We start from the raw sequence: 25346 nt of genomic DNA, 5'->3' as shown, positions 1-25346 counted from the left end.
GGGAGAAGGGCCTTGGTCAGGGAGGTAACCAAGAACCCGATGGTCACTCTGTCAGAGCTCCAGCGTTCCTCCGTGGAGAGAGGAGAACCTTGCAGAAGGACAACCATCTCTGCAGCAATCCACCAATCAGGCCTGTGTGGCAGAGTGACCAGGCCAAAGCCACTCCTTAGTAAAAGGATTTACCAAATTTACCAAAAGGCACCTGAAGGACTCTCAGATCATGAGAAACAAAATTCTCTGTTCTGATGAGACAAAGATTGAACTCTGTGGTGTGAATGCCAGGCGTCATGTTTGGAGGAAACCAGGCTCTGCTCATTACGAGGCCAATACCATCCCTACAGTCAAGCATGGTGGTGGCAGCATCATGCTATGGGAATGGGGATAATTTGAAAGAGCATGTGTGTGTGAGCATGTTGCTTGTTTGTTTGGGGGATTGTTTGTTTGTTTGATTAATTGCTTGTTTGTCTCTTCACTGGTTTGATTTATTTGTTATCTATTTTTCTTTTTCTTCTTCTTCTACTTCTTATTATTATTATTATTATTATTATTATTATTATTATTATTATTATTATTATTACTATTATTATTATTATGGTCATTATACCTCACAAAAAAAAGTTCATTGTATGTTTTCAAGTCTGTTTGTAGGTCTGTCTGACATTTCTCAGCTACCTCCATCCTTCAGAATCAGAATCAGGTTTTATTGGTCACGTATGCTCGCTCACACACACACACACACTCACAAACACACACACCTGTAAACTTACATATGCAGAATTGTATATTACAATAAAGTGCTGAGTGCAGCAGCAAAGGAAACAGTGCAGAGTAAATCAGCTATATAAATAGAACAAAATAGAAAACACTAATAAGACAATAAGTGTTTTGAGACATTGTCTCAGGATAAATAAAAGTGCAGTACAGAAGAACAGAGTGAACAGAGTGAGACAGGATGTATTTGATATGGATTGTGTTTTGGGGGTAAAAGTCATTAGTATGTAATAGACTGTATCAAGAAATGTGTTGTAGTGTTCAGCTGTTCATGAGTGTGATGGCGTGTGGGAAGAAGCTTTAATTAATACAGTAGTGTTTGTACAGTCCTGTGTGATTTCCCCCTTCATACTTTTGTAGCATCAGTAGATCATGTAGATCAGACTGTTTAAATGTGAGTGAAGGAATCCTGAGGAGGAGTCTTTCTATACCACAGCTAGCTCCATCTGTCCTACCTCCACTACAGCCCACTGTTTACAACACATCTAATGTCCCCCATATTCACTGAGGTAACTGCAGCTGAGCCCCCTCATCAACCAGCACAAAAACAATCATCATTTTATAACAGTACAATATCTACAACCTCTATTCAGAAATGATGGGAAACTTTAAAATGTAAATACGTAAATGTAAGAAAGAGACGAAGAGCGACATGGGGAGAAAGAGAGAGAGACAGGGCCGAGAGAAAGAGAGACAGGGGAGAGAGAGAGAGACAGGGGAGTGAGAGAGTCAGCTCTAATCAGAACTATAATAAACTGATATAATTGGTTATTAAAGATAAAGGTCTGTCTGTATTTAGACTGTCTTCAATAATGAGCTGTAGAGAGTAAGATATTCTCACTGGACTGAGAAGTGAAGCCTGTGAACTTCATCCTGTGTTTAAAAGTTAAACTGGTCTGACTGAAGCTGATACAACATTCCCAGTAACAGTAAATTACCATAAACCACTCTGTTACACACAGGTCTGTTTTCACTGCTGCACTGTTTCAACAATCGGCTGCCCTTAAACACCACTAAAACTCCTCCTTCCTTTAAACCCGGGAGTTCCTGATCACGCTGTGATACAGACCACCTGACTCTCAGATACAAGCTATGGTGAATTACCAGCACCGCCTCACCACTGACTCACTAATAACTCCACTATACTGCTATTATTAGATCAAACACAAAGCTAGATTCATTAGTGAATTCTGAATAGTGTTCTATTAGTCTAATCAATTCAATATTTACTTCATTAGCACTCATTCCTATATGCAGCACAAACACCTAAAATAACATCACTTACTGTAGTTTCTCCAGTTTAAAGTGAGGATCCTTCAGTAGATCAGAGAGCAGCTTCACTCCTGAATCTCCTAGTTTATTGTCGCCCAGATTCAGTTCTCTCAGGTGGGAGGGGTTTAATTTCAGAGCTGAAACCAGAGCAGCACAGCCTTCTCCTGTAATACTGAACCTCCACAGCCTGCAGAGAGAAGGAGAGAAAAGTACAACAGACGAGTTACACAGTTAAATTCACACACTAGGAGTGTAAAAACTCACCTAATCAATAAAACACACATAAGATCTGGATTCAGCAGTAAAACAGTGATGCAATCAATACAATATTAATATTAATGTAATCACGTGTGGGTGATGTGTTTGTGAGTGTGTGTGAGTAAGTGTGTGCGTGTGTGTATTAGTGTGTGTTTGTGTATAATGTGAGTGTGTGTGAGAGTGTGTGTGTGTGTGTGTATGAGTTAGTGTGTGTATATGTGAGTGTGTGTGAGTGTGTGTGTGTGTTTCTGTGTGTGTGTGTCTATGTGCATGTGTGTATGAGTGTGTGTGTGTGTGTGAGTGTGTGTGTGTTAGTGTGTGTGTGTGTGTGTGTGTGTTAGTTTGTGTGTGTGTGTTAGTGTGTGTGAGTGTGTGAGTGTGTGTGTGTGTGTGTGTGTGTGTGTAAGTCAGTAACTCACTGTAGATTCTCCAGTTTAAAGTGAGGATCCTTCAGTAGATCAGAGAGCAGCTTCACTCCTGAATCTCCTGGATTATTAAAGCTCAGATCCAGTTCTCTCAGGTGGGAGGGGTTTAATTTCAGAGCTGAAACCAGAGCAGCACAGTCTTCTCCTGTAATACTGCAGTTCTGCAGCCTGCAGAGAGAAGGAGAGAAAAGAACAACAGACGAGTTACACAGTTAAATTCACACACTAGGAGTGTAAGGTTTGGATTAGAGCTTAGTTTCTCTGCCCGAACCCAACCAGACCCGAGGCCAGGTCGGGCCGAGATTTATTATTTTTAACAAAAACGAATGAAATAACGAAAACTGAAAGTGAAAAAATATTTCTGTTAACTGAATCTAATAAAAACGATAATTAAAATAAAAAATGTAACTAACTGGAACTGTATTGTGTGTTTAAATCTAACTAAAACGAACTGAATTTGCTGATAGAATACCCTCATTTTCGTGTTAATTTATTAATAAGTGCTGTTTTTACACCCAGTAGTTGTACAGCAGGCAGTGTTGTGCGGACTCTGATCGCGAAGCAAAGTCGGATTCAGCGGGGAGTCGGATTCGGCACAACCGCGGCAGCGCGCATCACCTCGCGGCCCGTGGCGTTAGTTTTGATTCACAGGGCTCGCCCTAGCCGCAAAATAACGACAGAAAACACTGAGAAACTGCAGAATTCTGTATGAGATTAGAATATGAGCACGAAGAGATAAAAGAGAAACAGGAGATACAGTATGTGAGAACCTTTACCTGTGAGTATCTCATACACCAGAACACGCAAATCTCTCCCTCTCTCTCTTTCTCTCTCTCGTTTGTGTTTCTTAGATTGATCTCTCTGATAAGATGCGTGAAAACTCTAAAAAAAAACAGAAAGCCCACTCTAAAAACAAATTAAAACTAACTAATTGTAGGAGAAAAAATAAAAACAAAATAAAATTAAACTATAATGAAAAATATTACAATCACGTAGCTCTGGGCGCACGTGAACTCCCACTCTGCATTTGACTTGCAGTACTGTGTGTAGCTGTTCTTAAAAATCATTTTAAATAAATATTAATTCTATGCTTCTATTTTGCAGTATTAATTAACATAATTCTGATCATATTTCACTCATTCAAGCAGCCCGAAAACAGCCAGTTTTTGGAGTGGGTTGGGTCAGGCTCGGGCAGAACGTGCACGGGCTTGGGCTGGGTCGGGTCGGATTTTTTGTGCAGTAAAACAGAGATACAATGACTCAAATCAATAAAATATTAATATTAATGTAATCCTCTGTGTGTGTGTCTATGTGTGTGTGTGTGTGAGTGTGAGGTTGTGTGTGTGTGTGTGTGTGTGTGTAAGTCAGTAACTCACTCTAGTTTCTCCAGTTTAAAGTGAGGATCCTTCAGTAGATCAGAGAGCAGCTTCACTCCTGAATCTCCTGGTTTATTGGAGTTCAGATTCAGTTCTCTCAGGTGGGAGGGGTTTAATTTCAGAGCTGAAACCAGAGCAGCACAGCCTTCTCCTGTAATACTGCACCACCACAGCCTGCAGAGAGAAGGAGAGAAAAGTACAACAGACGAGTTACACAGTTAAATTCACACACTTGTGTGTGTCATTGTGTGTGTGTGTGTGTGTGTCTGTGAGTGTGTGTGTGTGTTTGTGTGAGTGTGTGTGTGTGTGAGTGTGTGAGAGTGTGTGTGTGTGTGTGTGAGTGTGTGTGTGTGTGTGAGTGTGTGTGTGTGTGTGTGTGTGTGTAAGTCAGTAATTTGGCGTCGGATCCAAATTTCAGCATCGCGAGCGACAAAGGTCCGTGTAGTGTGACACAGTCAAAGATCAGTAATTTGATGTGAGCGACGCCGTCGGAGTGTTCGACAAAAAAAAAAACACTAGCATGTTAGAATTTTTTGTATTTTATGGCCTAGTTTGACGATGCTGCTCCGCGACGTGCTCCCTGATGCTGACCAATAGGAAGACAGAGCGTTCTGTGGCGCACAGATTTAAAAACGGGAAAGGAAAGCGGCACAGTGCTTCGGAAGTTCTCTGGACCAGAGGAACAGAACAAATAATCTAATAATCATCTAATAATCTACTTCATCCATGAGATTTTCTGTTTACAGGCACTGAAAGCTAAGTAGCTACATTTTACCATACCTTAAGTTCTCTCTGGAGTACAAACAGCATGTAATGTCCATTTGGGTCACCCACAAAAGAGCCCACAGTCGCTGTTCCCTCTTTTTTTAGTTTATTCAGTACAAATGCGCTTCCATCATGGAAAGGGCTCCTGTAGCCGCGATTGTCAGATTCTATGCTTCTCCCCCGCGATGACCTACGAACTCACACGAGGACGCGGACGATGATTGGTCGGTGACTAACGTGTAGTGTTGCCAGTCCCCCGAGAACAACGCAAAACGAAGATAACTGCTTAATCTGATATAGTGAACATTGTGAGGGACAAAAATGTTGTGTAGTCTGAGCTTGGCATTACTCACTCTAGTTTCTCCAGTTTAAAGTGAGGATTCTTCAGTAGATCAGAGAGCAGCTTCGCTCCTGAATCTCCTAGTTTTTCGTCGCGCAGTTTCAGTTCTCTCAGGTGGGAGGGGTTTAATTTCAGAGCTGAAAACAGAGCAGCACAGCCTTCTCCTGTAATACTGCAGCCCCCCAGCCTGCAGAGAGAAGGAGAGAAAAGTACAACAGACGAGTTACACAGTAAAATTCACACACTAGGAGTGTAAAAACTCACCTAATCAATAAAACACACATAAGATCTGGATTCAGCAGTAAAACAGTGATACCCAAATCAATACATATCAATATTAATGTAATCCCCTGTGTGTGATGTGATGTGTTTGTGAGTGTGTGTGTGTGTGTGTGTGTGTGAGTGTGTGTGTTGTTAGAAATATGCTTTAGAATTTATCCTATAATCAATACTTTCCTATAATTAATACTAATAAAGTTAAGGAAGTATAATCAATTGCATTACTATAAGCTCAGTACTTATAAAGTTAATGAAGTATAATCAAATGCATTATGAATTGAGGTGTGATGCTATGGTAGGCAACATGACTTTACATAAAGCTTGTCCCACTGAGTTAGAGGACAGCTAAAGGGAAGGTTTTGACATGTTACGAGCAGAGCGGAGGAAGGCAGATGAGACAGTAGCAGCAAATTACTTCTCTATTTTAACTGTCTTAACTTGCAAAATCTGGCCATTAGCTCCTGGTCATTAAGACCAGCCAGATGTTAGCCAAACTGTATGAGTAAGAGAAATTAATTAAGAGACAACATCTGATCAAGACCAGCCAGAACCAGTTTGTTGGGGAACTGTCTAAGGTGCCCTCCTCCGTGACCTTGAGGTGAGGTTTGTCTATAAATGCTTGTGTCTGTGAAATTCTCTTTGGACTATTTCTTTTGGAACTCCTTGTGAGTGGAAGTGGTCCCTAGAGGTCTCTGTACAAATAAATTGTGAGGTGCACCTCCAGGTATCCAGTCTTAGTCATTTCATGTTCCCATTGCAAACGAACGCGTGAGTAGTGCCAAGATAGAGCAACTGAGGGCATACTTTACAAAATGGTGACCCCTACGTGATGGGAATTGGGAAAGAATTTGGAATTTTGGAGCCAACCAGATGAAAACACAGGCCAGGTTGACCAACTAAAAATAAGGTCAGCACAGCCTGTTAAATCTAAATCTGCAGAATTGACTGATACTAAATTAATGGCCATGGTGGATCCATCTTGTTGACTCATGCAAAAATTAGACTGGGATTGGATATCATTGCATGACATACGATCCGAGAGAATGATTGAGGAAATGAGTGTTTAATTGTGGTAGTGTGTGTGGTGCAATATGCAAATGAATGATTAGTTTAGAGTAAAAGTAGTTTAAAAGTTTGATTGGATGGGCCTGACGAGCCCGGTTGAATGTTGGAGCCAACGTCAATGCGTCTGGGACGTAGTTGAAGGAGAGTTCGACAAACTCTGCTAAACATTTAGTGTCAATCCGTCTGGGACGGTAACCAGGAACGGGTCTGACTAACCCGGTTGAACACTGAAATAGTGTCAATGCGTCTGGGATGTAGTTGAAGGAGAGTTTGACAAACTCTGGTGAACATTTAATGTCAATCCATCTAGGACGGTAGCCAGGAATCCTGGCTGAACACTGAGATAGTGTTAATGCATCTGGGACGTAGTTAAAGGCGGGTGTGCCGAACCCGGTTGAACACTAAGCGTCAGTCCATCTGGGACGGTAGTCAGGCTGTGGGTGTGGCCAGCCCCGCTGAATGCTGGACGCAGCGCCAGTCCGTCTGGGATGGTAGCTAGGTTTTGTGGTTCCTGAGAAGTGGCAGCACCTTAAATACTGAAGCTCTATAAGGAATATAGAGCGATCCTGTGTCGTGTTTTTTTTTTGGGGGGGGGAAACTAATCTACAGAGATTAGAGATACTTATCTCCGTCAAGGACAGCTACCAGAGAGTAGAAGTAGGTACGGCTCGGTCGGCTGATCAGGGATCAGAAGTATCTAACTCTGTGTCAGTGAAAAGACATGCAGGAGACTCTCTAGTGCGTCTAGGGGTTCCTGAAACAATACCGGGTAATGTACATATTGACGAAGAAGTTGACTGATACTGTACCAATCGGATCATGTGTTTGTGTATGTGTGTGTGAGTGTGATGAGTGAATGCGTGCATAGTGTGAAAGAGTTGCAGTCTGCTTGTGTTCTGGGAACTGAGTGTGAGAGAGAGGAAGAGTTGGGTAGCCCCACTGCAGGGGGTGAACTCTGTAACATCATAAGTAGGTGAAACTAGTTTGAACCCACTGAGTCTAGCAGGGAGTCTAGTTCAGTGATTGCTCGAGGAAGCACTATTGAGTGGTGTATGGTGTGAAGTATCGTAGATTTGGCTGAAAAAATAGTTTAAAGTGCGGGTGCATCGGGGTACTAATACATAGACGATATGAGTGAAAATAAGGACCTAGGAAAGGAGAGGTATGCGTATGTCACGGTGGAGAGCAAAACAGATAGACAATTTAATACAGTGATTATGGGGTGCTACGCAGGACAAAGTACCCAACAAGGGGGAGGCAGATCTGAGGACAAGACTTAACTTAATTCTAGAGGAGCGAGGGTACAACCAGACATAGATCAGTGGGGAAGGGCAAAAGCAGTACAGGATAGGGTCCAGAAGGAACTAGAAAAAACAAGTGGTCTAGCTAAGGGGAGATGGAAAAAGACAGTTCAGAATAAACAGGATTTGTGCCTTTAACAATAATCCAGGTTCTGTCCGCATGTATTGACTATTTTATTTTTGTGTGGTTTAAAACTGAGTTTATCATCCAGCCATATGCCGCATTAATTATATTCTGTGACTTTCCCAATAATGGATCCTTCCAGGGGAGGAATATTAACAGTAATAAAATCAGTGTTAGTAGTTTTGGTGCATGAATTTAGTTTTAATGGCATTTCCACTAGTTTGTGCTTATGCAATGCCACCTATAAAGCACTAAATGAGCTCTGTAATGTTCTTGCTGCAGCCTAAACAGAATCAGCTGACCAATATATGATTGTGTCATCTGCATAATGGTGAATTTTGCAGTCTGACGTAGAAGAGTCAGCAATATAATTTATATATATATACTGTATATATATATATACATATATATATATATATATATATATATATATATATATATATATATATATATATATATTTAAATACAACTGGACCAAAATTTAACCTTGTGGTACACCTGTAGATACAGATGCCAAATCCAATTTATATTTATTCAAATGACATGCACTGTATCCTGTCAGTGACTGACTTTTGGGTCCATTCCAGAGCAGTTTCATAAAAGTCAATAATTTTAAGATTTTTAAAAAGAGGTGTGTGGGAGTAAAGGTAATAATGATGGTAATAAATAAAATTTGTATATAATGAATAAACCATACTTGGTGCTTTGCACAGGCCTTCATGGACAACACCAGCTTGTGAACTTATAACATTCCGACATACCCAGGTTTGCGCTCCCTAACTGTGCCCTGCAGGAACACTACAGCACTGAATGTTGATAAAACTGTGCTGCTACGCTGTGTGTGGTTCTGTGAGATAGGCTGTTTAGCCAAAGACAGGTAAGAACCCAACGTACTACAAAGGGACAACCTAAGGCAGGCACGGTCTCGATCTGACCACCACATGCAATTCAACAGACCACGGAGAAACTGAAGAGTTCCAAGAAAGGAAAAGAAGGAGTTGAGAAAAGCAGGGGGGACAAAAGGGAGGCACAGCCCAGGGGACAGCAAGCAGAAGTCTCAAGCAAAGAGATGCGTCTTGATGTGGGTCTGGGCAGGGTGACCTGGCCCAATGGACAATTAGAGCAATATTGTGTTACATTTTCTGCAACAGAACAGAGTTCTGTTTCAGAAAAAGTGGGACATGTAAATAGATCACCATTGTTACCTTTACCACCATTAATTTATAGATGGCATTTTCAAAACATCTAGCCTCTTTTAGCTTTTTAAATTTGTTTGGCTTTTAAAACCATCACTATGCAGATGGGCAGTTACTTCCAACAAAGATTGATAAAAGTCTTAGCTTTTGCGACACAATCAATCTTAATTTTAAAATAAGAATTTAGACAATTACGAATTCAGGAAAAATGGTTCTCAGATTTTAGCACATGAACAATTCTTTTGAGCAAGAGAAACAATTTATGAGGTTTGATAAATTGTTGGAGGAAAAGCAGTAGAGTGGCTGAGTTTAGAGAGTAGTCTTTTATCCCAGAACGACTGAAAGGCGAGGGTGCCATCTGGTACCACCGGAGTCAGTACGCCGTATCAGTGCCACCTGAGAGATCATTGTCAGAGGCAGAAAAAGACAGGAGCAGCAAAAGTGTCGGACCCAGCTAAAGGCCCTCAGCAGGAAGGGGGGCCACTTCCCCCACAGCACAGGCCTTTGGGGCCTCACACAGAGGCAGAATAAACCCTCTTACATGCAATAGACCTGGGATAGCCTACTCCCATGCTCTGAAAAAAGAAGTAAGAAGAAAGAAGCAGACAAACATGTTGTCTGGACAGTTATAATGTTTGACTGGCCTTTGGTGTATTGCTGTTATCATTTTTATGGCTGGCATTATTTACTCTACTATTTTTTGCGGAAAGTCTATGTCTTGATTAAGTGAATAAATCAGTAGGAGTATTAGCGTAGTTGCTTTTTTGCTTTTACAGGAAGTAGGACACTTAGTCTTTGCTGGAATAGGTAAGTATCAACAATAGATGAATAGAAAGTCCTTTTCTGAGATGGGGTAGTTGGAGTATCTTGCTCATTTTTGGTGTGATTTCGTTTACTCTAGTGGGGGCAATTATTAATACATGTCCATTGACCACTCATGTACACCAGGCAGGCTCTAGGGAGTTCAGCGAGACAAAACCAAAACACAAAGAAATGTGGGCGAATAGAATTAAATGATTAAGGGGAGTTATCAAACAAGATAAACTAAGAGATCAGGTAGCAACAATATTTGGAAAATATTCTAATTATTTCATACTATTTATTTGAGCATTAATTGTGAGATTAATTTCTGCAATGATTGAAAAAAGGAATGCTGAAAATCCCTCAAGACCAGGAGAGGGGGAATGAGGTCAAGCTAGTGACAGTTTAGCATTGTGCCACCTAAACAGGGGGAATTGTTAGAAATATGCTTTCGATTGCATTACTATAAGCCCAATACATATAAAGTTAATGAATTATAATCAAATACATTATGAATTGAGGTGAGATACTATGGTAGGCAACATGACTTAACATACAGTTTACCCCACTGAGTTAGAGGACAGCTAAAGGGAAGGTTTTGACATGTTACGAGCAGATCAGAGGAGAGCAGCTAAAACAATAGCAACAAACTGCTTCTCTATTTTAACTGTCCTTAACTTGCAAAATCTGTCCGTTAGCTCCTGTTCATTAGGACCAGACGGTTGTTAGTCAAACTGTATGTGTAAGAGAAATGAATTGAGAGACAACTTCTGATCAAGACCAGTCAGAACCAGTTTGTTGGGGAACTGTCTTCCTCCTGTGCCTTCCTCCGTGACCTTGAGGTGTGGTTTGTCTATAAATGCTTGTGTCTGTGAAATAATATTTGGACTATTTCTTTTGAACTCCTTGTGAGTGGAAGTGGTCCCCAGAGATCTCTGTACAAATAAATTGTGAGGTGCATCTCCTGGTATCTAGTCTTAGTCATTTTCTGTTCCCAGTGCAAACAAACGTGTGAGTAGTGCCAAGAGAGAGCAGCAAAGGGCATACTCAACAGTGTGTGTGTGTAAGTGTGTTAGTGTGTGTGAATATGTGTGTGTGTAAGTGTGTTAGTGTGTGTGAGTATGTGTGTGTGTGAGTGTGTGTGTGTGTGAGAGTATGTGTGGTGTGTGAGTGTGTTAGTGTGTGTGTGTGTGTGTGTGTGTGTATAGTGTGTGTGTGTTAATGTGTGTGTGTGTGAGTGTGTGTGTGTGTGTGAGTGTGTGTGTGTAAGTCAGTAACTCACTGTAGTTTCTCCAGTTTAAAGTGAGGATCCTTCAGTAGATCAGAGAGCAGCTTCACTCCTGAATCTCCTGGTTTATTGCGGTTCAGATTCAGTTCTCTCAGGTGGGAGGGGTTTAATTTCAGAGCTGAAACCAGAGCCGCACAGCCTTCTCCTGTAATCCTGCAGAATTCCAGCCTGCAGAGAGAAGGAGAGAAAAGTACAACAGACGAGTTACACAGTTAAATTCACACACTAGGAGTGTAAAAACTCACCTAATCAATAAAACACACATAAGATCTGGATTCAGCAGTAAAACAGTGATACAATGACCCAAATCAATACAATATTAATATTAATGTAATCCCCTGTGTGTGTGTGTGTGTGTGTGTGTGTGTGTGAATGTGAGTTTGTGTGTGTCAGTAACTCACTGTAGTTTCTCCAGTTTACAGTGAGGATCCTTCAGTAGATCAGAGAGCAGCTTCACTCCTGAATCTCCTGGATTATTGTCATTCAGATTCAGTTCTCTCAGGTGGGAGGGGTTTAATTTCAGAGCTGAAAGCAGAGCAGTCCAGCCTTCTTCTGTGTACCACAGCCTGCAGAGAGAAGGAGAGAAAAGTACAACAGATGAGTTACACAGTTAAATTCACACACTAGGAGTGTAAAAACTCACCTAATCAATAAAACACACATAAGATCTGGATTCAGCAGTAAAACAGTGATATAATGACCCAAATCAATACAATATTAATACTAATGTAATCACCTGTGTGTGATGTGATGTGTTTGTGTGTGTGAGTAAGTGTGTGTGTGAGTGTGTTAGTGTGTGTGTGTCTGTTTTGTGAGTGTGTGTGAATGTGTGTGTATGAGTGTGAGAATATTTGTTTGTGTGTGTGGGTGTGTAAGTGTGAGTGTGTGTGTGCGCGCATGTGTGTGTGTGTGTGACTGAGGGACACAGTCACATGTTAACTTCTGTGTGTAGATGTGTATCCCCACCAAAACTATGAAAATACACAGCAATAACAAGCCATGGTTCAAAAAAGACATACAACTTCTCAGCAAGAAAAAGAACACTGCTTTTACAGAGGAAAATAAAGGACAACACAGCAAAATATGAATTTAGAGCTGCAATCAGAAAAGTCAAGTACAAATAGGCACAAAGATTAGAACAGCAAATAACATTAAATGACACTAAAACAATTTGGCACAACTCTGAAAAATATGACTGGTTTTAAAACAAGGTCATGTCCCTCACCACACACTGACAATGACCTACCAGATACACTAAATATCTTTTATGGCAGATTTAAACAGCAGCCTATTCCCTCCATTCCCATTCCAACCTTCTCACAATCACCTCAACTTCTCATGCAGGAGGAGGAGGTGAGAGCCACCTTTGGTAAAAAATAAAAAGAGGAAAGCAGCAGGTCAACCGGGCTGCTTAGAAACACAGTGCTGCTCAGCTTGCCCCAATCTTTACCTTGATTTTCAACTGCTCTCTAAATCAGTATTCTGTTCCCAAATGCTCTAAGGACACTGCTATTATTCCTGTACCTAAAACTAATTAAATATCATGTCTCAATGACTACAGACCAATTGTTGTCACATCCCATGTCATGAAATCATTTGAGCGAATCGTTCACTCACACTTGAAATAACTCACTTCTCCCCTGATGGACAGTCACCAGTTTGCCCACCGGGCCAATAGATCTGTGGAAGATGCAGTTAACCTGGCTCTCTACAGGTTTTTGCAACACCTGGAAACCTCAAACACCTATGCCCGGATTTTGTTCATTGAACATCTTAAATAAACAAATGGACATGAACACTGACATCACTTTATGCTACTGCATCCATGCTTTTTCTTGTCACAAAGAACACACAGAGTTTGGATGGGTAGTCTCTCATCCCAACATGACTCTCAGTACAGGTGCCCCCAGAGATGCGTTCTGTCACCGTGGCTCTTTTCACTCTATACAAATACCCTCACATCCACTCACAGCTCAGTCTCTATCCCCAAATATGCAGATGATACAACAATAAATGGACTCATCACCAACAACAATGAACATTATTATTGTAAACAGTTCGCCCAAGCAGTCACTTGGTGCCAAAACAACAACTTACAGCTCAATACATCAAAAACTCAGGAACTGTAATTGATTATTCATGCTCACCCACCTATAAAACCTGCATCTTCACCATGTCTGACTAACACACATTAGCAATACACTCAAATCGAGACAGCATTCACACGAAATCTACAAAAAGCCAACGAAAAAATTAAGAGTCAGGCACAATATCCTCCTTCAGACATGCAATAAAAAATCACAGGCCACACCCTCCCATCTATTGACACATTTTATCACAAACCCATCACACAATGAGCAATAAAGATCACCGCCAGGTCAAAACCAGGTCATGAACTAAAATTTCTATTTGTCTATTTGTTTGTCTATTTAATGTGTGAGCATGTTTTGCTGTATTGGAAGTAAATTCCACCAACTTGTTGTGTCATCATTCATAAATTAATCTGAGTCTGATGTGTGTGTGTGTGAGTGTGTGTGTGTGTGATTGTGTGTGTGTGTGTGTGTGTGATTGTGTGTGTGTGTGTGTGTGTGTGTGTAAGTCAGTAACTCACTCTAGTTTCTCCAGTTTAAAGCGAGAATCCTTCAGTAGATCAGAGAGCAGCTTCACTCCTGAATCTTCTGGTTTATTGATGCTCAGATTCAGTTCTCTCAGGTGGGAGGGGTTTAATTTCAGAGCTGAAAGCAGAGCAGCACAGTCTTCTTCTGTAATCCTGCAGCCCCCCAGACTGCAGAGAGAAGGAGAGAAAAGTACAACAGACGAGTTACACAGTTAATTTCACACACTAGGAGTGTAAAAACTCACCTAATAAGATCTGGATTCAGCAGGAAAACAGTGATACAATGACCTAAATCAATACATATAATAACTAATGTATGTTTGTGTGTGCAAATGTGTGTGTGTGTGTTAGTGCTGGGCTGTATGGCCAAAAATGTATATCATAGTATTTTGCAAGATTCTGTCGGTTTCACATAGGGCTGTCACGATAACAAAATTTTCAGATTGATATATTGTCCCAGAAATTATTGCGATAAACGATAATATTGTCATTTTAAAGCGCCACTTTGGAAAATGCTTTTTCCTGCTTCCCAAAGGTGCTTTAAGACAATTTGCCACAGTAAAAAAAACTAGCATAATACTATTACACCATTTTACAGTTAAACTAACTTTATATTATTAAGAGCACACATTGGGCTCCCAATATAAAAATATTTTAATATCCTAAATAACTAAAACAAATAAAGTACACCCACCCTGGGTCTCTGTGGGTTCTGAGAAAACTGCTCTAACTATTAAACAGACCTTTATTCAAAAAATAAAGTAACAACAAATAGATTAAAGTAGAGCTGGGCAATTAATCCATTTTATCGATTAATTCGAATTTACAGTTAAGGACGATGTGTTTTTATGAAAATCAATTTTCTCTGAGTTTTAGTTTTCACCACCGAGGCTCCCCTGAGCTTAGCCCCGCCCCTCTCTCCCGTGCGCAGCCCCACCCTTCTCTCCCTCCCTCCCACGCCCCCCCCACACACACAACATGGGAGGAGCAGTTTTCAACTTTTCAGACCCTCTAGCGACTTTTTTTGTAAAAAAAAAAAAAAAAAAAAAAAAAAAAAGGGACTAGCGAAAAATCTAGCGAGTTTTTGTGGTGTTATTGGAGACTTTTGGCGTCTCTGAGATGAACACACACTCTTCAGTTACTGTCCTCCGCGAGTAGCAGGTGCTGCCGTGAGCCCCGCCCCACACCACTCACAGTGCAGACCCACACTCAGCACACACACACACCGCTCCACCAACACACTGTGCGTGCTGACTGACCCCGCCCCGTATTTACAGAGCAGAAATATAAATATAATGTGTCTTCAGTGTGACACGAAAAAAACTCACTGAATTTAACTCACACTGTCTCAATCACTCACATCATTCACCACGCAGCCTGTCACTCACCTCCTCCACAGTGTCTCCCTCTTTATAAAAAGCTATTCAACAATTTGTCTATAATAGGTTTGAAAATAAAGAAAACCTAAGAAAGCTAAAAAAAAAAAATAATAAAAAACTGCTCTTAAAATAACATTTAACAACACGGCAAAAAACTGATTAATGTAATTTACGTAAAATAAAGTTATTTTGAGACGTGACTGCCTATTTAAAAAGCAACAGAAGTTGTTCATTGGTTGGAGTTCATTCGTTCATTTTTTACTCACTTTTTTCTCTCTCACAATGTTAATCCTTTACAGCTTCAAAAACATGTGTTTTGCAAATTAGGCGATGACGTCATTTAGCGACTTCTAGCGACTTTTAGGAGATTTTAGTAGGGGGAAAAAATCTATTTAAATCGAAAATCAGATTTTTTTTTTTTTTAATTTGAAGATTTTCTTGGGCGGATATATCGCCCAGCTAGATTAAAGTAACATTTACATTAATTTTTTGATCATATATGTACACTGCTCAAAAAAATAAAGGGAACACTCAAATAACACAATAAAACTCCAAGTAAATCAAACTTCTGTGAAATTAAACTGTCCACTTAGGAAGCAACACTGATTGACAATCAATTTCACCTGCTGTCGTGCAAATAGAATAGACAACAGGTGGAAATTATTGGCAATTAGCAAGACACACTTAATAAAGGAGTGGTTCTGCAGGTGGGGACCACAGACCACTTCTCAGAACCTATGCTGTCTGGCTGATGTTTTGGTCAGTTTGGAATGTGGGTGGTGCTTTCACACTCGTGGTAGCATGAGACGGACTCTACAACCCCCACAAGTGGCTCAGGTAGTGCAGCTCATCCAGAATGGCACATCAATGCGAGCTGTGGCAAGAAGGTTTGCTGTGTCTGTCAGCGTAGTGTCCAGAGGCTGGAGGCGCTACCAGGAGACAGGCCAGTACACCAGGAGACTTGGAGGAGGCCATAGGAGGGCAACAACCCAGCAGCAGGACCGCTACCTCCGCCTTTGTGCAAGAAGGAACAGGAGGAGCACTGCCAGAGCCCTGCAAAATGACCTCCAGCAGGCCACAAATGTGCATGTGTCTGCACAAACGGTTAGAAACCGACTCCATGAGGATGGTATGAGGGCCCGACGTCCACAGATGGGGGTTGTGCTCACAGCCCAACACCGTGCAGGACGCTTGGCATTTGCCAGAGAACACCAGGATTGGCAAATTCGCCACTGGCGCCTTGTGCTCTTCACAGATGAAAGCAGGTTCACACTGAGCACATGACAGACGTGACAGAGTCTGGAGACGCCGTGGAGAGCGGTCTGCTGCCTGCAACATCCTTCAGCATGACCGGTTTGGCAGTGGGTCAGTAATGGTGTGGGGTGGCATTTCTTTGGAGGGCTGCACGGGCTGCATGTGCTCACCAGAGGTAGCCTGACTGCCATTAGGTACCGAGATGAGATCCTCAGACCCCTTGTGAGACCATATGCTGGTGCGATTGGCCCTGGGTTCCTCCTAATGCAGGACAATGCTAGACCTCATGTGGCTGGAGTGTGTCAGCAGTTCCTGCAAGATGAAGGCATTGAAGCTATGGACTGGCCCGCCCGTTCCCCAGACCTGAATCCGATTGAGCACATCTGGGACATCATGTCTCGCTCCATCCACCAACGTCACGTTGCACCACAGACTGTCCAGGAGTTGGCGGATGCTTTAGTCCAGGTCTGGGAGGAGATCCCTCAGGAGACCATCCGCCACCTCATCAGGAGCATGCCCAGGCATTGTAGGGAGGTCATACAGGCACGTGGAGGCCACACACAATACTGAGCCTCATTTTGACTTGTTTTAAGGACATTACATTAAAGTTGGATCAGCCTGTAGTGTGTTTTTTCACTTTAATTTTGTGTGTGGCTCCAAATCCAGGCCTCCATTGGTTAATAAATTTCATTTCCATTGATGATTTTTGTGTGATTTTGTTGTCAGCACATTCAACTTTGTACAGAACAAAGTATTCAATGAGAATATTTCATTCATTCAGATCTAGGATGTGTTATTTGAGTGTTCCCTTTATTTTTTTGAGCAGTGTATACGCTGTAAAACACACATTAGGTGCATATGATCGAAGACACGGGTGGCTCAGCAGGTCACAGCTCTTGCTATAAATGTATTTTTAATGTAACTGTCAGACAAATTCAGCGGAAGAATCACCAGCATGTTTACCGTGTGGGGCTTAAGGCAGGATCAATTTTTATATTCAGTATTCAGCTGGATGAATTGGGCTGGATGGTTGTGCTTTAAATAAAATCTCAGGTTTGTAGTATTGCCAGCTTTTGTGTTGTGAAACCTTGTAAACATACCAGCTGATTCACGCTGATGGTTCTCCTCGCTCATTTGGCTTAAAGCCAAAATACTCCCAAAATACTCCCACACCATAGCCGTGGAACTCAATCCCGGACTGAACTTCCTCAAACGTTCTCTAAAGCTCTTTGGTTTAAAGGACGTCCAGTTAGCCTCGAACAGGTTCGCTAGCTAACACATCTCCACACACTCACTCCCCGCTGTGTGTGTGTGTTTGTTTTTGTGTGTGTTTGTGTGTGTAGCGGCATCGTCATTGCTCACACTTACTGCTGCATAAACTCTGTGTGCTCTCAGTTCCTAACCGATAGATGTCACTGTCTGACTGATTCGTCGAGAGCCGGCGAGAGAGCAGCGGGACTCGCTCTCTCATGTTAACAAATCAACATGGTACGATAAGTCGATAACAAGGTTCTCAGACAAGCCTAGTTTCACAGTATATCACAGTACTTTTATTATTATTATTTACTTATATATTTTTTGCACAACACTGCTTAAATAAAGGTTTGTGACTTACTCTACTGTTAGGAGTACATTTAATATAAAACACAAATGCTTTTATTAGAATTGGGTTTACTTTGTCCCACAAAATTACACAATATATGAAGAAATCAGACTTCATTATCAGAAAAATTGCTGAAGAAAAGACCTTAAAAAGAGATACACCAACAACTTTAAAATGGCTTCCTTTACAAAACTAAATATTTTAAGGGGTTCCATAAACACTATAAACAGACCTAAAATACTCAAAATATACACTACCGTTCAAAAGTTTGGGGTCACTCAAACAATTTTGTGTTTTCCATGAAAAGTCACACTGACATTGACAAGGTTAGAAATAATGATTTGTATTTGAAATAACATTGTTTTTACATCAAACTTTGCTTTCATCAAATAATCCTCCATTTGCAGCAATTACAGCATTGCACACCTTTAGCATTCTAGCTGTTAATTTGTTGAGGTAAGCTGGAGAAATTGCACCCCACGCTTCTAGAAGCAGCTCCCACAAGTTGGATTGGTTGGATTGTGGGGCGCTGCTCCCACAACAGCTCAATGGGGTTCAGATCTGGTGACTGCGCTGGCCACTCCATTACCAATAGAATACCAGCTGCCTGCTTCTGCTGTAAATAGTTCTTGCACAATTTGGAGGTGTGTTTAGGGTCATTGTCCTGTTGTAGGACGAAATTGGCTCCGATCAGGCGCTGTCCACTGGGTATGGCATGGCGTTGCAAAATGGAGTGATAGCCTTCCTTATTCAGAATCCCTTTTACCCTGTACAAATCTCCCACCTTAACAGCACCAAAGCAACCCCAGACCATCACATTACCTCCACCATGCTTAACAGATGGCGTCAGGCATTCTTCCAGCATCTTTTCATTTGTTCTGCGTCTCACAAACGTTCTTCTTTGTGATCCAAACACCTCAAACTTGGATTCATCCGTCCACAACACTTTTTTCCAGTCTTCCTCTGTCCAATGTCTGTGTTCTTTTGCCCATCTTAATCTTTTTCTTTTATTAGCCAGTCTCAGATATGGCTTTTTCTTTGCCAGTCTGCCCTGAAGCCCAAAATCCCGCAGCCGCCTCTTCACTGTAGATGTTGACACTGGTGTTTTGCGGGTACCATTTAATGAAGATGCCAGTTGGGGACCTGTGAGGCGTCTGTTTCTCAAACTAGAGACTCTAATGTACTTATCTTCTTGCTTAGTTGTGCAACGCGGCCTCCCACTTCTTTTTCTACTCTGGTTAGGGCCTGTTTGTGCTGTCCTCTGAAGGGAGTAGTACACACCGTTGTAGGAAATCTTCAATTTCTTAGCAATTTCTCGCATGGAATAGCCTTCATTTCTAAGAACAAGAATAGACTGTCGAGTTTCAGATGAAAGTTCTCTTTTTCTGGCCATGTTGAGCGTTTAATTGACCCCACAAATGTGATGCTCCAGAAACTCAATCTGCTCAAAGGAAGGTCAGTTTTGTAGCTTCTGTAATGAGCTAGTCTGTTTTCAGGTTTGTGAACATGATTGCACAAGGGTTTTCTAATCATCAATTAGCCTTCTGAGCCAATGAGCAAACACATTGTACCATTAGAACACTGGAGTGATAGTTGCTGGAAATGGGCCTCTATACACCTACAGTGCCCTCCATAATTATTGGCACCCCTGGTTAAGATGTGTTCTTTAGCTTCTCATAAATTGAGTTTTGTTCAAAATAATATAGGACCACGATGGAAAAAAAGAGTAAAATACAACCTTACACTCAAGTGAATTTATTCAGTAGGAAAAAAATCCCACATTAAGAAATAATTATTTAACATCAAATCATGTGTGCCACAATTATTAGCACCCCTGATGTTAATACTTTATACAACCCCCTTTTGCCAACAAAACAGCACCTAATCTTCTCCTGTAATGTTTCACAAGATGGGAGAATACAGAAAGAGGGATCTTTGACCATTCCTCTTTGCACATTCTCTCTAAATCATCCAACGACCTGGGTCCTCTCCTCTGCACTCTCCTCTTCAGCTCACCCCACAGGTTTTCAATGGGGTTGAGGTCTGGGGACTGAGATGGCCATGGGAGGAGCTTGATTCTGTGTGCGGTGAACCATTTCTGTGTAGATTTGGCCACATGTTTAGGGTCATTATCTTGCTGAAAGACCCAGTGACGACCCATCTTCAGCTTTCGGGCAGAAGCCACCAGATTTTGTTTTAAAATGTCCTGGTACTTTAGAGCATTCATGATGCCATGCACCCTAACAAGGTTCCCAGGGCCTTTAGAAGAGAAACAGGCCCACAGCATCACTGATCCCCCCCCCGTATTTCACAGTGGGCATGAGGTGCTTTTCTGCATACTCAGCTCTTGTGTTACGCCAGACCCACTTAGAGCATTTGTTGCCAAAAAGCTCTATCTTTGTTTCATCTGACCAAAGCACACGGTCCCAGCTGAAGTCCCAGTACCGCTTAGCAAACTCCAAACGTTTGCGTTTATGATTGTGAGTGAGAAATGGTTTCTTCCGTGCATGCCTCCCAAACAGCTTGTTGGCATGTAGATAGCGCCTGATGGTTGTTTTGGAGACTTTGTGACCCCAAGAAGCTACCATTTGTTGCAATTCTGTAACAGTGAGCTTTGGATAACTTTTTATTTCTCTTATCATCCTCCTCACTGTGCGTGGTGGCAAAATAAACTTGCGTCCTCGTCCAGGCTTGTTTACCACTGTTCCAGTTGTTTTAAACTTCTTAATAATTCCTCTGACAGTAGATATGGACAGGTGTAGGCGAGTAGCGATTTTCTTGTAGCCATTGCCTGACTTGTGAAGGTCAACACACATCTGCCTCACTTGAATGGTATGTTCCTTTGTCTTTCCCATGTTGAAGATAAATGGCCTCTGTGTCACGTCATATTTATACCCCAGGGAAACAGGAAGTTGTGAATTACTAATTAAATGTTCCTACATACTCTGATCAACTTCGTAAACCACTGTAGAAGTGACAGAAATACTTTTATTAAATTTATTTCCTAAGAATTGTTAGGGGTGCCAATAATTGTGGAACAGGTGATTTTATGAAGAATAATTATTTCTTAGTCAGGGATTTTATTTCCCCCTTAAAATTTACTTGAGTTAAAGGTTGGACTTTACTTTTTTTCCCATCGTGGTCCTATATTATTTTGAACAAAACTCAATTTATGAGAAGCTAAAGAACACATCTTAACCAGGGGTGCCAATAATTATGGAGGGCACTGTATGTAGATATTGCACCAAAACCAGACATTTGCAGCTAGAATAGTCATTTACCACATTAGCAATGTAGCAATGTGAGTGTATTTGTCTAAAGTTAGGACTAGTTTAAAGTTATCTTCATTGAAAAGTACAGTGCTTTTCCTTCAAAAATAAGGACGTTTCAATGTGACCCCAAATTTTGAACGGTAGTGTAAGTATTTTAAAAAATATATTTCTCAAATGTTCTATTGCACAATTAAGACACTAGTTCAATATAAATTTACAATGATATTAAAGCCATTAGAGGCATTAACGTAATTAAGCAGCTGTTTTTCAGTTCAAACCAGTTCCCTTGGTTCTTCAGTTAACAAATACACTCAGTTTGGTGTGCCTAAATATAAGATAAGATAAGATAATCCTTTATTAATCCCACAATGGGGAAATTTGCAATGTTACAGCAGCACAGAGGAAATTACACAGAAACAGGCAAGAAAATATATATATAGAAATAATAATAAACCTATATATACAAAATATTACAGAAAAAAATATAAAATACAATAAATATTTTAAATAAAAAAACAATATCTAGTGCAGCTAATATAAGTTCAGAGGAGATTTGATTATTGTAGGTTGTGACCAGTATTATTGCTCAAAGAGTAGCAGTGAATAAACAGCAAATAAATTGTAGATGAAAAGGTGAGAAAAATATTGAACTTTATACATATTGCACAAATGGTGATAGAGATTACAGTACTCATAGTAAATTGAATATTGCAGACAATAAAGCATTACAGCTATACTGAGTAAGTAATATATCATTTAATAGAACAGCAGAAGCTCCAAGTTTTCTGTTCTCATGTTTCTACAGGCAGGATGAAGCTTTTGACTCCACAGAGCTAAGCTGCCATTACTACAGTGTGTTAGCTCATTATTCTAATTGGCTAGCATTAGCTAGCACGCTCTTCTAGTGTGCTTCTTTGGTGTTGCTGTTCTACACGCCACCCCAGCAATATGGCCTAATGTGAAAAATGCATACCGGTTCTAATTTCCCCTCCAGTAAACTGCATGCACTGGTATACTGCCCAGCACTAGTGTGAGTATGTTTAGGATATATGAAAGATGGCGTCACACAGGGCGACACTGGTCAGTAGCTACGTCGTACTTTGTTTATTTTTGTTCATTTGAGCTGCAACATGTGAACCTAACTCATTCACATAGAGAGGAGAGGATCTCCTCAGCATCAGGCAGTGCATGCAGTGCATGCCACACAGCATTGCTCCTGAGTTCTCACTTTTGGAGTGTTTTTTTAGAAGTTTTAGAAGTTTTAGTTTAGAAGTTTTTTTAGAAGACACTTGATAAGTGGAGGCGCAGATGTGGGAAACACAGTGCACAAACACACAGCTTCTGTGAGGACATCTGTCCTCCAACCAGGACTTGCATTAGATACAATAATGACAAGCCCTGGATCAACATCAAACTGAAGCAGCTGTGCCGGTCTGAAGAGGAAGTATTTAGGAGTGGGGACCGGGTGCTCTACAACAAGGCAAGGAACACACTGAAGGGAGAGATCACAGCTGCAAAGGAGAGCTACTCCACCAAGCTGAGCAGACTGATGTCCACAAACGAGCCATCAGCCGCCTGGAAATGCCTGCACAGCCTCTCAGGCTATAAAAGATCCACCACCAGCCAATTGGGGTCCGTCCACTGGCTGATGACCTTAACAGTTTCTACTGTAGGTTCTAAAAGCCCAGCTTCACACAACAATACAGACCCAATTCACTTCCTGCTGACCCCCAGCCACCCATCCAGCCTGCACTGAAGATCTGTGAAGAAGATGTGCACAGACTCTTCAAAAAATAAAGAGTGAGGAAGGCAGTCCTCAAGTCTGAGGACCTGCACAGAACAACTTGCTCCTGCCTTCAACAAGATCTTCAATGAATCACTGGAGTGGAGGAGCCCCCAACTGTTCCAGCACTAACCATCCTCAACAGTACTGTGACGGCTATGGACTCCTACAAGTTACTTGGTACAGCAATCTCCAAGGACCTGAAATGGGACTGCAACATCAGCATCATCATTAAGAGAGCTCAGCCGAGGCTGTACTTCCTGCAACAGCTGAGGAAGTTGAACCTGCCCCAGGAGCTGATGCTGAAATTCTACACTGTGATGGATGCAGTGAGGGCACAGTATAATCTGTCCTCACTGCATCCATCACAGTGTAGCATAGCCACCAAACAAGACACCCACAGACTGCAGTGCATCATCAGGTCTGCAGAGAGGACCTTCGGTTCAAAGCTACCTACACTGCCAGATCTGCACACCTCCAGAACCGAGATGCCTGCAGCGAACATCGTCTCTGATCCTTCACACATTGGACATCACCTGTTCCAGCATCTTCCCTTAGGGCAGTGTTTCAGCCAACTGAGGTTTAAGACTAACAGACTTCAGAGAAGCTTCTTTCCACACGCCATCACACTCATGAACACTACACCACATTTCTGGATACAGTTTATTACATACTAATGACTTTTACACCCAAAACACAATCCATATCAAATACATCCTGTCTCACTCTGTTCACTATGTTCTTCTGTACTGCACTTTTATTTATCCTGAGACAATGTCTCAAAACACTTATTGTCTTATTCAGTGATGGTATAGTTACTTTGAAAAAGTGATCCGATTACTGATTACTCCTTTAAAAAGTAACTTAGTTACTTCATGGATTACTTAATTTTAAAAGTAACTAAGTTACTTTACAAATTACTTTATTAGTTACTTTTAGCAGCTGCAGACACCTCCTCCCGCCGCCTTAACATAAACATTATAACCAGTTTTGCCAATACCTTTATTGGAAAATGCATTTTTAACAGCAACAATGTATCTCCTGACATTTAAAGTTGAACTATTTCCTGAAAAAGGAAGTTTTTATAAAAATAAAAGACCATTTCTCTTGAATTAACTTAACATAAATAATTGTTTTTATAAAAAATAAAATGTTTTTTTTTCTTGATTTCCCTTAACATAAATACTTAGTCTTTGCTGACCTGAAATATTTAACACTATAAATCTGAACATTGAACCTGTTGTTCTCTGCAGGGCAGCAAGGAGTGGTTTTATAAAACAGAACCGTGTATATGATCAGGCTGATATCGTGTGTACTTTTGTTATTTTGGCCTTTATATGTTTTATTTTGTAATCACATGTTAAGAGTGAAAGAGTGGAGTGAGGTGAGTAAACCAGTGGTTGTACCTCATTCACAGAAGCTTCTCAAACCTCTGCTACAAAACGCGCTTCTCTCACCTGCCTGCATGGAATTGTTTGTGTCGCTGCGTGGTGTGTGTCGCATAAACAGAAGTCACCCCCACCACTCATAAGTATGATCCTTTTCCGTTTTTTTCCGACTTTGATTTTTGCCTTGCCCGTGTATTGGATTTTCTGTGTATGACCTGGACTGTTACTTCACTACTGCATTACTGCCTGCTCTGTGATACTCCCTGCTCGTGTATGAACTCTGGACTGTCTCCCGTTTATGGTATGGTTTTCCTGCTCAATGTTTCTCTGGTATTGACCTGGCTTGTTTTGACTACCCCTGCTGAATCTTTTAATAAAAGATTTTTATTGTATCCGCACAAGTCTCCTCCTTGTCTGGCCCTGACAGGTTGTTTATTGCTTTTCCCTTTGCCTTGCCCTTGTGCTCTGTTTTGGACCTCCCATGTGTGACCTCCCGCCTGTATACACTCTGGTAAATTGTGTTTGTAAGCTGCCCATTTGCTTCTTGATTTGTCTGCCTGTAACTACTCTTATCTTTTTAACCCCTTTTAACAGTGGCCAAAAAATGGAATTTTCGCCTGTTTTGAGGGTTCCTCTGTTCAGCTTTGAATATTTTTTTAACAGTACACTGTACCCTGGTGGTCAGTGGCTCATATGAAAGTAGATACTTGGGGTCCAAAAATGGACCCATTGGTTTTCAGTATTTGGTAAATTAAATAACCTATTATTGATGATATATTTTGATAATTT

General features: G+C 41.1%; 1 protein-coding gene across 1 annotated transcript in view; it reads right to left on the bottom strand.

Moving 5' to 3' along the window:
• Window positions 1-25346, bottom strand: part of LOC111190008 (uncharacterized) — a 751666-nt gene that overhangs the window by 503144 nt on the left and 223176 nt on the right. Inside the window, exons 20-21 of the mRNA XM_049473126.1 lie at window positions 4103-4276; window positions 2721-2894 (exon numbers count right to left, since the gene is read on the bottom strand). Of these exons, the coding sequence (XP_049329083.1) occupies window positions 2721-2894; window positions 4103-4276 (348 nt within the window). The remainder of the gene's footprint in view (window positions 1-2720; window positions 2895-4102; window positions 4277-25346) is intronic.

This window comes from Astyanax mexicanus, unplaced genomic scaffold (assembly GCF_023375975.1).
Source record: "Astyanax mexicanus isolate ESR-SI-001 unplaced genomic scaffold, AstMex3_surface scaffold_34, whole genome shotgun sequence".
Taxonomy (NCBI): domain Eukaryota; kingdom Metazoa; phylum Chordata; class Actinopteri; order Characiformes; family Acestrorhamphidae; genus Astyanax; species Astyanax mexicanus.
Note: the sequence above shows the minus strand (reverse complement) of the source record. Positions and strands in the feature narration are given on the sequence as shown.